At 30.6% G+C, this 15819-nt stretch overlaps 2 protein-coding genes across 3 annotated transcripts in view; both read left to right on the top strand.

Annotated features, from left to right (window-relative positions):
* The first annotated feature begins 4511 nt into the window (after nucleotides 1-4511).
* On the top strand, nucleotides 4512-8086 carry LOC125051062 (transcription initiation factor IIB). The gene is made up of 5 exons (XM_047651204.1): nucleotides 4512-4579; nucleotides 4785-4895; nucleotides 5058-5358; nucleotides 6082-6438; nucleotides 6901-8086. The coding sequence occupies exons 1-5, from the start codon at nucleotides 4563-4565 to the stop codon at nucleotides 7060-7062; spliced, it is 948 nt and encodes a 315-aa protein (XP_047507160.1). The 5' UTR covers nucleotides 4512-4562; the 3' UTR covers nucleotides 7063-8086.
* A 2053-nt stretch (nucleotides 8087-10139) lies between these two features.
* The window catches only part of LOC125050821, a 90597-nt gene continuing 84917 nt past the window's right edge, over nucleotides 10140-15819 (top strand). For both annotated transcript variants that reach the window (XM_047650856.1, XM_047650857.1), the window contains exon 1: nucleotides 10140-10392. In XM_047650856.1, coding sequence (XP_047506812.1) covers nucleotides 10311-10392 — 82 coding nt within the window. In that variant the 5' untranslated portion in view covers nucleotides 10140-10310. The remainder of the gene's footprint in view (nucleotides 10393-15819) is intronic.

Genomic DNA, 15819 nt, shown 5'->3' with positions numbered 1-15819 from the left:
CAACTTTATAATATTTGTGTGCACATTGAAGTGTGTGATTTAAGACTTCACGATTTACAAACTTTTTAATAGGTAGCGCTTTTGCAAATTCATAAAATAGCGGATGCGGTTCTAACATATTATACTAAACTTGTTCATTTAATTATTATAATCTTCCTAGTAAAAGGAAGATTATAATTAGAGAGAGAAGGAGAATATAATTTTTAAACTTATTTTCATTTACAGAGAGACATTGCGCCTGATATATTGTCGTTGGTTCATATTAGTGCGAAAACTATAACAAAAAAAGTAAGCAGTGATGCCAACTTGGGTTTTCTCCTCAAATTTAGTGGGAAACAAGATTACCATGATGCAATTGTTCAGGGGGATTTTTAATTGGCACTTCATTTAAACATTGTTTTCTTAAAAATACTTCCGATTCTATACAATTTATATAAAGTCTCGAACCCAGCCAACAAACTCAACCAAATATAAACTCTAAGCGTGGCTATATCTGAAATATCAAAAAGCTATATTACTCCAAGGTTGAAATTATATGCATATTTGAATTTACCTCTCAAACCGATTGTACAACAAAAACGTTAAACTTTTCGATATGAATCTAGGACCCACTTCCAATACTTAAGGTATGTTCCCCACATTGTGTCGGAGTTGGCATCACTGATTCGAAATTCAGATGTAATCTTTTTTTTTTTGGTTACCTGGATTACATTGGTTCTGATTGACGTCTTTGAATACAGACCTAAAAGTAATTTTATTAATTTTTACCTTAAAGTTTTTTGTCTTGCACTTACTTACATAATAAAGATGTAGCAATTGCCTTCAAGTGGGCACCCTCACACAAAGTTATTTCTGGAAATTAAATAGACAAAACAGCATATTATGCCGTCAATGCTCTTGTCGTCAGAAATGTGGTACATGTTCCTATGACCAATTATTATTACGATGTAAATAACTCCTTAAAAATATATGGATAAGCTTTTGGAAAGAGGGTCAAAAATGTAAAGGAAAATGACCCTTCATTACCTCAATCAACATATTGCGATTGTGCCACAGCCGCATACCTACCCCACAAAACTTAATACATATAATAAATAGCAATATTTGCACATTCTGTAGATATTTTTTGTAGATTTCTCCGCATAAACCATTTTCTTCAAATGTCATAACAAAACTTTTATAGAATTTTTCATAAACTAGTATCTGTATTGGCAAGTGAAAAAATGAAAGTGATTCCTCCCGCAACTACACATATAGTGCATTATATAAATACGTTAAAATAGAAATTACATGCAATTAAAAATAAGTGAAAATTAGTACTCGAAAACAAGACTTGACTTAGTAAAAAATAATTTTTTAGTACAATTACTTTCAAGCGCCATCTAGTCGCAAATTATAGCGGCAATCATGTAAGATGTTGCAGCGTAATATTAAAGATGAGTTGTGTAATTGTGTTTATTGCAAAGTAATACATTACCAAACAATTTAATATAACAATTACATTGGTACCATAATAAATTAATTATAAATTAAGAATTTACATAAATTTTTAATGATATATTTTTTTCTTCAGTTTCTGCCACATTAAACTAACACACTTTTAAAACTGACATACCAGCAAAGTTTTTCTGGTATTATTTATTTAATTTAACGTCATAAACTGGACAATGTGTATTAAATATATTATTATATATCTTGGGGTCTAGCCATATTGGTGTCGAAAAGTATTCTACATACACTACCGCTTTTGCGTAATTGTACTGTCGAAAACGCTTCGTTCGTAGCCAAGAGGCATGTCGATACATTACCGCAAAATCGACAGCGTAGATGCGAGCTGCTGTTCGTAGCACCTTATTCCGTCATATTGTCTCTGGATTAAATGTATTCTTAATGTCACTTTTATAAACAAATAATAGTTAAAACTACAATATTATTGTAAATTTGCAATAATATAATTCCAATTATTGGAATCTGCAAAAGGGACATTAGAATGTCAGCAAGATCGGAACAATTTTCGATTTAAGTGGAATTTACGGAAGGTGCAAAGTGAATATATGAATTTAATTGCATGTTTAAATTAATTATGGTTTGTTTCATGTTTTGTCGGAAATTTAAGGCTACAAATAAATACAATATTTTGAAATTGCATAATCGCGATATATAATAATTAGTAGTACTCATACTTTGATATTTTTAGGATTTGACCTCACAACTAATCTGCAAAATGAAGAAGCAACATATTTTGTTACCGGTTAGAAGAAACAATAGAAATAGTACTGTGGATTGATAAATAAAGAGTGAAAATAAGGAAAGATAAGAAATTAAGATAAGAAATTAGAGTTTGATTTAAGCTTTAATTAGGTTTGGTGTTTGTGCTTGAACTTTTTTAATGTCAATTTGAAAGCAGATTTTTATATAAGTGTAGATTTTATTAGTGATTTGCTACTAGTTGGAATTATCTCTGTTTATGTCCAACAAACAATTTCAGTTTAAGTTGGAGTCATAAAGGTTGATTGTTTATAATAAATTTATACTTTTATAAAGTGAGAATTGAAAAGCAGCAAGTACTCAATGAAATGAAAAGAGGGATTAAAAAAAATTATAAAATAGAAACTTAGTCTGGTATGACATTAAAACCCTTAATGAACCTTTGATTCCATATTGATGTTCCAACATCAATATGGAATAGATATAAATTTAAGTTTGATGCTGATTTTAAGTTAATATTTATGTCAATTAACTTTTGGTTATATCAGTGATTTGCTACTAGTTAATATGTAAATGCAAAATCTGTTTAAGTAAGAAATGAATAAACATTGTATGTTATGTATTTGTCAGTTTTATTTTTGGTAATTTACCTATGTCTTCTTTAGTAGGAAAAGCCATTAAAGTGGTTCACAATATTAGTTTATTTTACAAGAATATACAGATAATGCATATATGAATGACCCGTACCTACTAATAGTTAGGAAGATTAAACAAACAGGTAGCAAAATAAAAATGATTCAGTTATGGTTATTTTTTATTAAAATAAGGCACCAAATATCTTCCTTAACATAATGCAGTCTGCATTATTTAATACTCCACTTGTTTTATTTTTTACATTATTCATAAAATGCTTCATTCCCCATTATCAAATTCATTTTCAGGTACATAATATAACACTTAAATTAATTAAAAGATAAGACTTTAATAAAACTTGTCCATTTGTGTTTTTTTTTATATTTTTAGTTGTCTTATTAGCTTCTCTTTTTCTGAAAATAAAATATTTTAGTTAGTACTTTGATCAAATAGAAAACTGACAAACTAAATTGTAAGATCGGTCCAAGGTTTGTTCAATAGGTAACTTTAATATTAAAACTCTTTACTTAATTCTAAACTTAAAAATATACTTAATTTGTCACTTTGCTGCTTATTGTCAATTAAAGTTTTTAATAACCAAACAATGTCAGTAACTCCCAAGGGACTTGAATTCAAACTTCTCATTCATTAACAATATTATAATAACTTCTCTAGTATATTAACATTTGTAAATAATTAAAGAAAATATCTGCTTACCATTACTTAGTATTGCTCACTAGATTTTATATTTCCAAAGTTCAAGAAGTATAAATCCACTTTATTTGATTAATTTAAATCAATATTATATCATTAGCTCCTATTATAATTACAATAAAATATATTTAGAACTTCTAATTATGTTCATTAGTGACTGCTTTCTCATCTGAAATATAAATAAAATGTACAATCATTTTACTTTGTGATTACATAATATAAGCAATATTAAATGGTATATGTATTTTTCAAACTAAAGATCAATTTTATAAACTTACATGCAATATAAATATCAATAAAAGATATCCAATATAAACAGGATTTACGTCTACTAATTTGCTGATTTTCTTGATATTTTCATATTTATCTGTGTCTCAGTGTCTATTATGTTATCCTCGCATTGATTCATAGAAAAACTAAAACTTTTAACTTAAAAATATTCACTCTAGTTTAAATTATTATAATTACACGAGATCGTTAAAAAAAGACAGATAACAAATTAAAACCATTTCGTAAAAACGTCCAAAATATGAGATGTTTTTAAAACGGTAGTCATTAAAGATGGCAATAGTTGTACTGAATTATTGCAAACAGCAGCTTTTGAGATCACGCTAAAACATGGCGGAGAAACGCCGTTTTTTCTACACTGCCGAAACATTAATTGGCCGTTGGCTACCGAATAGCGTAAGCGTTAATGTGTGTCTTTTCGTAGCACTGTCATGGCGTCGCTTATTGTATCCCGACTCACGCCTTTAGGGCCTAGGCTACCGACTGTCGACACGAGCTGTCATTTTCATACAAATTTAGTTTTCGACTTTCTACATACACTACTGTTAAGCCATCTTGGCTAGACCCCCTTGTTAGTTGCTTGACTAGTCTGTGTATTCCAAACAATAACATTATCTATGAGTATTGATTTATTTTTATCACTGGCAATTGTCCCAAGTCAGGAGAGAGAAATAATGAATTGTCTTTGGTAAGTGGTAACAGCTTGAGTCTTGACAATCATGGCGAGCACGTCGAGGTCTGTTTCTCTGTTTTCTTTATTTATTTTGTAATATATAATTTAAATTGTATAATAACACTGGTAATTGATTATGTACAATGTAATTTTGTGTAAGTTTGATATAAAATTTAAGGATTGTGAAATTGTGTGTTGCGAAAGCGGGACGTGGTCTTTCGATGTTGAAACTAAGTTAGGACTTACTGGCTTTCCTTTGTGGTTTTAGAATCGAGGCGAATAAGGTGGTGTGTTATGCTCACCCAGATGCTCCGCTTATTGAGGATTATCGAGCGGGTGACATGATATGCTCTGAATGCGGTCTCGTCGTTGGTGACAGGTAAATAACATGAAAAATGCCTTGAACAAATCATTAATTTATAATCAAACTGCCCTTAAGTCATTTTACCGCTAACAAATTTTATACCATCAAGGTTCTACTCTGTAATCATTGTGACGGAGTGGTCTCCTATTAATTTACATCGTATCCTCTCGTTTTTAGAGTTATAGATGTGGGTTCAGAATGGCGTACATTCAGCAACGAAAAATCAGGTGTTGATCCATCTCGTGTTGGTGGGCCTGAAAATCCACTTCTTTCTGGGGGTGATTTGTCTACGATAATTGGTCCTGGCCGGGGCGATGCTTCATTTGACAGTTTTGGAGTGTCAAAGTATCAAAACAGAAGGAACATTAGCAGTACTGACAGAGCATTGATAAATGCCTTTAGAGAAATAAATACTATGGCGGATCGGATAAACTTGCCAAAGACTATTGTTGACAGAGCAAATAACTTGTTTAAACAGGTAAATCACTCAAAATCTCTCTAAATAATAAACATCTGCTTCTATTGACTTTTTGGTTAAGGTATTTTGCCATCTTACATATTTTTAAGAAAAGATTTAACAAGTTTAAAATATTAATTAGTCACATGCATTTTTTAACAAAAACATTACTTTTAAACGAATAGTGGATAACGATTTTCCTTTTTAATTTTTTCTCTTCTATTTGAGTGGCCTTGATGTGGTTCGCTTTTAATCTCTAGCTACAGTAATGTACATGATGAAGGAAATGACAATCATCATAATAATAAATTACTTCTTGTCTAAGTTCAATTCCCAGGAAAGAACAAATTTTTATGCTGATAATATATCTGAAATGACAAAATCTCCAATATTTTAAACATTTTCATGCTTTTTGTTTTGTGTATTCAAAAGATTTGTTGTTTATGCTGGCACAGAACAGAACTATTTAAAGATGCATATTATTTATGTGCATGCTGATAAGTATGCAAATATACAGTATATCTGTGGTATGAGTTAAGATTATTTAATACACTATTTGTATTAAATGGTAAGTTATGGTATGGTGATTATAGAATTTAGCAAAATGAGCAAGGTTTCATTTACAATATTATTAATCAATGCAAACCTTTATTACCAAGCTCCTTCAGCCAAGTTATTATATATTCACTAAAATTTAAATAATTGTGTTTAGCATTGCATAATGAATAAATATAAATATTCCAGGTACATGACGGTAAAAACTTGAAAGGCAGAGCAAATGATGCAATAGCATCTGCTTGCCTCTATATAGCATGTCGGCAAGAGGGAGTGCCTCGTACATTCAAGGAAATATGTGCAGTCAGCAAAATCAGCAAAAAAGAAATTGGGCGATGCTTCAAATTGATATTGAAGGCGCTAGAGACGTCTGTGGATCTTATTACAACAGCCGATTTCATGTCTCGTTTCTGTTCCAACCTTGGACTACCAAACTCTGTTCAACGAGCGGCCACACATATTGCGAGGAAAGCTGGGGAACTGGATATTGTGTCTGGAAGAAGTCCTATATCTGTGGCTGCTGCTGCAATTTATATGGCGTCACAGGTAAGGAACTCCATAATTGTGAATATATACGAATATATTTGTCAGTGTGTAACTTATAATGACCTAGAAGATTTAAGTCTGAAAAGACAAATAAATTCCCAATTTTTCGGATACGATAAACAAGTTGACCAATATTCTAGTTTATTATTAAACTGCTTATGTTATTTATTATAGATAACATTAAAGAATACACGAATACAAACAACATGGGTTTATGTACGATATTCTATTTGAAATATATATTACCGATAGGAATTATAAAAAAAAACAACAACATATATATGTCGCTACAATATGCTCAGATTACTGTTTCATTTGTTATGTATTTTCGAGGGTTTTACTTGGCTAGACCTGGTCAGCTGACACACATTAATTTTCTCATTAATCTAAGAAATTTTTCCTTTTCGTTACAAGCTAATAAAGTAAAATCTATTAGTTTGTTGTACAATGTACTTTTTTCAGGCATCTGAAGATAAGCGCAGCCAAAAAGAAATCGGTGACATAGCTGGTGTAGCAGACGTAACAATAAGACAGTCTTACAAACTTATGTATCCTTACGCAAGTAAATTATTCCCAGATGACTTCAAATTCGCAACACCAATTGAATTCCTTCCGCAAATGTAATTTTGAAAAAGGTTTGTCGATGTCTGAAATTTATTCCGCATTTCTATATTTAGAATGCAGTTTTTAAATGTACCTTATTGTCTTTGGAGAATTCAAGTGCGCACAGAAAACAGCATGAAAGCATGAAAATACCATAAATTATATCGAGAATGTGACAGCTGTCATATTTATTCATAGACTACACAACAATCATTGAGTAAGATTGTTCCAGTACGTTTAATTCTCGTTAATTGTATTGGCGTTGCATTAAGGTTTACATAACATGTAGATAAAAGTAATCTTGGTGATAATTACCCTCTTTTTATATATATGGAAAATGTGAACCAACTAATTCTGGTGTATTGAACTAATATTATTTATTATAAGGAAAATGTAAAATGCTTTAAAAAATTGAAACAAATAACATAATAAACCTTTAATTTACGCAAATATAATTTAAAACACTGGATTAAAACTGAAATTAAAATAATAAGTTTTAATCCCGATTTATTAATTAAATACAAAATATAAAATAAACAGGAATAATATTACTTTAACATGTTTTAGTTATTCTATCTCATTAATTCTTTACTTGACGTGAATAAGTCAAGACAACTCTAAATGAACAAAATATGGAAAATTCCTATTCTATAGCTAGTTCCTAATCATGGCTCACTATTTACACAAAAGTTGTAAAATTCCATTCTATATATTTTTATTTAAAAGTCGACTTATCAACTCATTTACGCCGGCCATGAAATTCCCATAACAAAGTAAATTGAGTAATAATTATTTAAAATTCCATTTTTGGGAATACTAAGTTGATTTTCGGGATAAAATATACTATTTATTTGTTAAACTATAAATGGTGTTTCATCTAACTATTTTAAATATTTAATTAAGTCTCAAATTATGATGACTGGTAATATCGTAAAGCATGTAAGTATTACTCTTGTTGTACTAAGAATATTGTGAATTTATAAGTTTATGCACAAGACATACATAAAAAATTCTAATTTTATGTTAACTTCCCTGAAAATTTGACGAAATACCAAAATATTTCTTCTGATGTTTTCTTATCGCCCATTAAAATGTATTTTAACATTCCTACATTTTTGACAAATGCGTAAAATAAAACAATGTCTTGTGTATGAATTAATTATTATTGTTATTTTAGTTATTATTTGTATATTAATTAAGGAGTATAAAAAATAAACGTTTATTGAATGTATTGCTTGTTTTATTTTATACACTTACTAAGAGTAGATACGATAAATTTATTTTTAATAATTTTGTTTCATAAGTAATGTTTGAATTAAATCATTATTAGTTGGCAAACAAATATTAAAATAAATTTTCCTATTTTTTCAAATCATAATCGACGTAAATTAGTCGTTTGGATAGTATAATTATTATTAAATCCACAAATACTCAGCTATGTCACAATATAAACTCGCTTATAATAAAACGAGGACTAATTTTACTGTTTTTTTTTAATGGCAATAGTTTTAACTTTATGCCAGTTTCAAGTAATTTTATGTGGTTACCAGTTTTTACAGAAAAATCGTAATAGTTACTAACGCGGACGTCCAGTCCACCCATAAGGCCGAGAAAGCAGCAAGGGATCAATAAATTATTATGCATCAACCGTTCTTGAGTGTGTTTAAATTTAGAATCTTAATGTTTTGCGGCATTTTTGATAACATTTCCTTTTGATACGTGATTGTTTTATTAAGAACCTATACATCGTAGTAATAATAACCGTAATTCGTGACATCGATTGTGGACGATAATCGGCTTTTATAAAGCGACGTTTTCAAATTAAATAGACTAAAAAGAAGCCGTATTTATAGAAGGCTACTGTTTTTATTAAATAGAGATAATTGTTATTTTAGTCTTGTCTTATGTTTGTTACTTGGTTGATGCGATAATTTGTGTCATTAAACGAAAGAATAGTCTTTCGGAGTCTTTAATGTAAATTCGTTTTTAATATTGTTATTGAAAGTTTTTATAAGTAGTAACTTTTAAGTTACGACATTACTACTACAAATATAAAATGACTGCCATCGATTTCTTTATTCTGTGTATAGATGAAACCTTTATTGGAATCAGTACTTTGTTTGTTGTGTGTGACAAATCTGATATCGGTCCTAGTTTTACTGAGAAGCCCTGCTATGAGCAACCCAAAAAGTTACCTTTATGAAAATATATCGAGAATTATATTAAAAAAAATAATACATATATACCTGCCTCCAAATGCGAATAAATGTGACTACATAAATTACCTAAAATTTTCTTTAGATTAGATTAGAACTTATTTTACTATTGAAAAGTTACGATTTAAAAAAAATATAGAATGAACCCGAAGCCACCCAAATATCTATAAATTAATTATTTGTAATTTAGTTCCACGCAATACTTAAGCCGTTATAAAGGTAACGTAACACGTGAGGTCGTTATTTATTGCGAATACGACAATACTGTTAATTGGATGATCCCTATAGGGAAGAATATTTGACGCAAATTTGGGCATCGAATTTGCGGTCAAGCGGATTACAACACCAATGTAACGGTGAAACCTATAAAAATTCTCAACTTTGTTAATGTTAAATGATCTCTTCACACAGTGGTGCTATAACCCTTACTGGGCCTTGACTCTCGACCTCATATTTCAGAACTTTCATAGCATCGAACACACGACCTTCGGTTGAGAATCTCACGCAGTCACAACTAATGATTAATTTATGTAAAAATAACACCCGATATTTAAGATTAATAATATATAAATGAATTTAAACTTATTAATTTAATTCCAATAAAGATGTGTCGACAAATATTGAAATGCATATCTCTTTAAACATTTTTATCAACTAAGAACATACAATTCCTTGTACATATATGTAGCTGTATATATGTAGGTACTGTTGCTCGTACGAGGAATATTTTCACTTCACAAAATATTTATTTTATTTCTGAGAACTGAAAAGCTTCAATAAGCACGATCAATGTGCTACGGATTTTCCAAATGCTACACGCTACGAAATTCGCTACGAAAATATTTTTCATATTCGCGTTTAAAATGTTTAGTCCCGCGCAAACTCTTGAAAGAGACGGGTGTGTTATCAACGCTCTGTTTCCGCGCTCGTTCGCGTTACGTAAATTGGATTTAGATGTCGATGAGTTAATTCGATATTGCTAAGCCGCTTATATTTTTCAGACTTGTGTGTCCTTGTGTTGAAAATGTCCGCGAAGGATGATATTTTGGAAAAATGTTGAAGACGTTTTATACGCGATGTTTGTTTTGTTTGTTGTGTATCGCTTTTTATTTTTGCGGGACTGATGGGTTAATAGGTAAGAAATCATTAAATCCGTTAATTATTTAAGATAATATATAGAGATCATCAAATGTCTCAAATATTAAGACTTCTAAAATGTATAAATGTTCTCTCTGTAACTCAATTTTACTGCAATTCAATCTACGGTCTGAAAATCTTTTTAAGAATATAAAATCGTTAATTTGTTGGAGGCTTAATACTAGATAATGTTTACCTTTTTGGTACTTTGATATTGTTATATATAAAAATTTCCTAGATTTTTTTTAACATTCATTCATTGTTAATAATTAAGTTATGTAAATGAGTATACCTAAAAATTAAACGTCGCTATAAAGTCAATTTCAAATATTATACATGCTAAAATCAGTTTGTACTTGTTGGCGTGTTCATACTTTAACATGAAATCTTTACTTTACGTTGCGGACATAAATTAGTGGATTCAAACACATACTCTGCAACTACATCATCAATTTAAGATAAAATACAGTTTTAATCGATTAAAATATCTTCACAAGGCGCTTTTGCGTAACAGAATGCTACATTTCGTTTAATTATTTCTACTAGAGTAAACGCGTTTTAATCTCTTAAAAGTGTTTATCAAAGGTAAATTATATTTTTGCTACTTTGCATTAGACGTAAAACAATACTAGTTGTCAAACAATAATTTTATGCGTTTTGTGGTGGGATTGTTATTTCATATTTCTGTCCTCGGTGTATTTTGATCTCTCATTACACAATTATTTGTATTCTACGATTGTACTTAAATGCTTGATGGCCGCACCTATATGAAGTGTGGGCTATTTTATGAATAATTTTAAGATGGTGGGGGTACATTCATGTACTTATAGAAGGAAAAACTTAAAACCGACCTCGCAAATCTTATGACCACCAACGAGAAATAATTATTTCACCAGGGATGGAATCCGACATACGGGTTATACCCTGTGTAGCCAGGACCTAAATTTTAATTAACTAACATCTACAAAAAAATAAATATACCTCTACACTTGTTGGTTAATATGCAATTGTTTTTAAAATGTAAATATAAATTAGCTCTCAGGTCTCAAATTTTCTTTATTTTTTATTTTTACGGGATTTTCTACATTCTATTTACGATCTCTATCGTTAAAGAACTCTTGTTTAAATGGATGCTACTCGTACAGTTTATAAGATTCGCCCGTTTCTTGGATACATATTAGAAAACTAGTGTCGGACAGATGTTCTCTCAAACTTGAAGTAGTACGAGAAACTTGTTGTATTAAGTTGAAAACGACAAAACTTATAACATTTTACTTACAAGTTTTATAATTAAAGATTCTGGATAGGTTTAATTTTTTTTGTTTAATCAATCGTAATCGTATCTGTTCTAGTGGCATCTCGAAAAAACAGTTGCCAACATACGAGATCATGTTAGAGCACTTTAAGATGTTGTCATTGGAAAATCGTAGAAAATTAATTGATATATGGTTTGTGTTTAAGCTATTTAAGAATAAGTTTGATTGCCCTAGGCATCGCATTTCTTCCTCCTTTCAGATGAACGCGTTTTGGCCAAAACTCACTGATATCCAGATTAAGCATTCTGATAAAATAGCTAGGTCTGGATATCCATAGTTGGAGCAACTCGCAATTTGAAATTAAATTTCCGTGATTTTTTATATTTATGAACTTCAAACAAAAACGGCTATTCTTTTTTATAATAACGGTAGAAAGGTAGGGAGGCTTAGTGATTTCGCCGGCCTTTATGGCTGCAATGACAGAATAGGGAAGGCCTATAAACTCATCTTATAAAAATAATATAATTACTACAGACGTATAAAAACAGTGTTGGCCTAGTGGTTTTAGCGTGCGACTCTCATGCCTGAAGTCATAGGTTCGATCCCCGGCTACACCAATGAACTTTCTGTCTAAGTGCGCATTCAACACTCGCTCGTACGGTGCAGCACAACATTGGGAGGAAACTGGCACGCCTGAGACACAAAGTCGACGTAGTGTGTCAGGCACAGAAGGCTGTTTACTTGGCTATAAAAATAAATCATCACGGTACAGAAATCTGAAGTCCAGATCTAAAAGGTAGTACCACCGACCACAAACCCGTGAAGCTTTGTAAGTAATTAATGATAATGACCTTGATACATGAAATAGACCAAGCCTCCTAATTTGATGGACCCAAATGAAATTGCCTTCTATTAATTGTCACCGCTGATCTAGGTGTGTAATTTCGTTAATAACTCAGACAATCTATACTTTTATTTTTTGATATAGTGAAGTTTTACTATTCTATATATATATTCTTTAAGTCCTAAAAAAAGAGTGTGACCACTTTCGAAATTTAATCTGGGACATTCATAACGCAAAACTCTCTATAACGTAAAATTGACTTAATTGTTGGTTTAACACAAAACTCATACATGAATTCACTCTTTATAACATAACGGCATTTCTCTATAAGGAAGAAATATTTTCACATTTAGACATCAACAACATACTTAAGAGTAATTGTTTTTATAGTCAGCGTACAAAACTAACGGATTGAGGTGCCGAAATTTCTAACTAGAGGTCATAAACAGCCTTTTCGCCTTTGTTGTTAACTTCATTAACACGTGTGCCATTATTCTTAGTTTAAATTGCCTGTAGGGAATTTTGGTCTCAGTTACTAAACGCATCATCATCACCTATCTATTACATATATATAAATTATTGTAATTGGTTAAATTTGTTTTTCTTCGTTCCCTATAACGAAAATTCTCTGTAACGAAAAAATGCTCAGTCCCTTTAAATTCGTTATAAAGAGTTTACACTGTATATAGTTTAAAACGAATTGTTCGCTTGTTATCGGACCAGTAGCGTTGATAGGTAAAGTAGGCTTAAATTAAACACAGAAGACTAAAAACGTATACAGCTTGTGACGTAAGTGTACCAAATTTCGGGATAGTCTATATAGTATATACCCTAATGTATCGGACACATTACCAATACCGTCTTCACCATAAGGGCACACGGGGCCCCTGCCCAGGGCCCCCATTTTCAGGGGGGCCCGAAGGACCGACAATTTCGATATAATATATCATACTTAGTAAATTTTTTTTATTATAATTAGCTTTTTTTACTTTCCAAAAGGGCCCCAAATTCTTGTGTGCCCAATGGCCCCAGCCTAGTTTAGTTTATAGGCAAATCATGCATTAGCCGTCGGTGTACACAATTAAGTTATTTGTTGTATTATCATATACGCTAAGTGATATTTATAATGCTAAGTTATTACAGCGTATTAAGTAACTTATGTCTAAGTCTCTAAGCTACGTCACGTACAGTCTACTTTGTAGGTAATATAATAACAATTACGTTTGAATTCGTGCCTAAATTTAGTTTATTGCTCTAATAAAGGAGTTCGTGATAAGAAACTTTTGTAATAGCGTTCAAAAGTGTATTAAACAATGTGCGTTTATTTATTGCATTAATGGACGATTTTTCCAATTAAATGTATAATACTGTATGTCTAGATAAAAAGCAAAAATAGATAGGTGACAATTAATGGTATTTATTTAAAAGTTAAGTATAGAATAGACATATGACTGCGCTTATGTATTATCATATACGCTAAATTCATTCTATGGTTATTGGTTAATTGCCTCGAGAATCGAACCTACGACCTTCTCACGCGGCGCAGTTAACGTCATATGCGTTAAGCCAACGTAAAATTTGCAAAACAAAATGCACTCCGATTTATGTTCGTTCCCATACTCCTCCGAAACGGCTTGACCGATTCTTATGAAAATTTTTATACATCTATATAAGTGATAGTGAGAGGATACATCAATTACTCTACTAACTTTATGTTTTATTTATATTAAAGTGATAAATCGGTTTGGTTCTTAATAAATAAATACAAATATTTCAGTCGCATGGTTGCGGTAATGCCAAGCACTGTACAACAAGAATAAAATATATAAGTGTCGTTATAAAGTATTTAACAATACATAATTTCTCTGTTATTACTCACGTACTGCTGACAAATGGTAACTATAATTTGTACCCTTTATAATTACAAACAAAATTAATTTAGGCAGCGAGTAAAGGACTCTTTTATCTTGGGGTTTGTCAATAAACTAGGGTGAAATCTATTGTGTTTTTTTATCTGTATCGCAATTATTGCAATTCGTCTATCCGTTAGAAATTTGGTTGACTTCAAAATTGCGTGTTTATACGCTTTGAATTAAGGAATGCAGATTCTGATTTTTATAAGATCGTAGACGTTATTTTGTTAATAAGAATTTTTAAGCACTTAAGTAATATAAAAGAAGTATTAGGCACCTTCAGTACTAAGATTTTACATCAAAACAAGAACAAAATTAATGTTCTTCTTTAGATGATTGTTTTGAATATTAGTGATCGCATTGTAAGAAGTCAAATCACTTCATAAATAAGCCTTGAGATGATGGTCTTAAAATTTATTTAATCTTTACTTGGTCTTCTAGTGGTTTAACTCAAATACTGCATAGATACAGGAGAGCAAAAATCCCAATAACAATTTTTGTGCAAATGTAGTTTTAAAAAGTGCGAATGGAATCGCGCCAAGATTGTTCTTACGAAGTTATTGACCGAGACAATGTTTATTTTCATATAATAGGTAAACAAATTGGATATTCGTTTTCAAAGAAATCTTTCAATGAGTCTTGAAATAAATTTAAATTATAGAAGTTGCCAAATTAGATTTGTGGTAGTAAATATAAATTAAGACATATATATGTTTACATTGTACAAAAGTTAGATGAAAAAAGATTTAGTTACTAAACAACTAGTCTTAAACAAATTTACTAATTTATTGTAATGGTCACTTTTCCATAATAATTTAAGCTCCATAGCTTAGTGGTAAAAGTGTGGCGCAAAATCCGGAGTTTCATTTCTCGGCATAAGTTTCGTATAGAAGGTAGCTTAACCTTTAAAAGCTCTATTTATTTATTGTCAAGGAAAGGACAAGACATATTTAAAAATAGTTTCAAAATTATAGAACAGATTCTAATAAGGACTAACACAACAGATAATAATATTTATTTTTTATCGATGTATATTCCTACACTCTAGAAGACTCTAGAACGATTACTAATACATATTAAACATATAGTATTCATAATTTATATATTTTAACGAAGTTATCTGTTAACATACAATATCATACATCACCTGAAACCGCCCATTGTCACAACATTTGTACAAATTGAACACTATTCTTGACTTAGCCATTAATCTTGGCTTGGCTGCAACCGGAAGATACGGATGACATGTATTGTAAAATGCAACATCATTACAGAATAGGTAACGTAACTTGGGCATAAATTGCTAATTTAGTCTATATTAATCTCCTTATGTTATAGACTGTGAACATTCAGATACAACAAGTCTATTTGGTTACCAGAATGTTCACGTTTATGTTCATATTTATCTAGGT

Source organism: Pieris napi, chromosome 7 (genome assembly GCF_905475465.1).
Source record: "Pieris napi chromosome 7, ilPieNapi1.2, whole genome shotgun sequence".
NCBI classification, from domain to species: domain Eukaryota; kingdom Metazoa; phylum Arthropoda; class Insecta; order Lepidoptera; family Pieridae; genus Pieris; species Pieris napi.
Note: the sequence above shows the minus strand (reverse complement) of the source record. Positions and strands in the feature narration are given on the sequence as shown.

Coding starts and splice junctions, on each gene's coding strand:
- LOC125051062 (XM_047651204.1), top strand. Junction 4,896..5,057: donor GGTCTCGTCGTTGGTGACAG/GTAAATAACATG, acceptor TCTCGTTTTTAG/AGTTATAGATGTGGGTTCAG. Junction 6,439..6,900: donor CAATTTATATGGCGTCACAG/GTAAGGAACTCC, acceptor TACTTTTTTCAG/GCATCTGAAGATAAGCGCAG.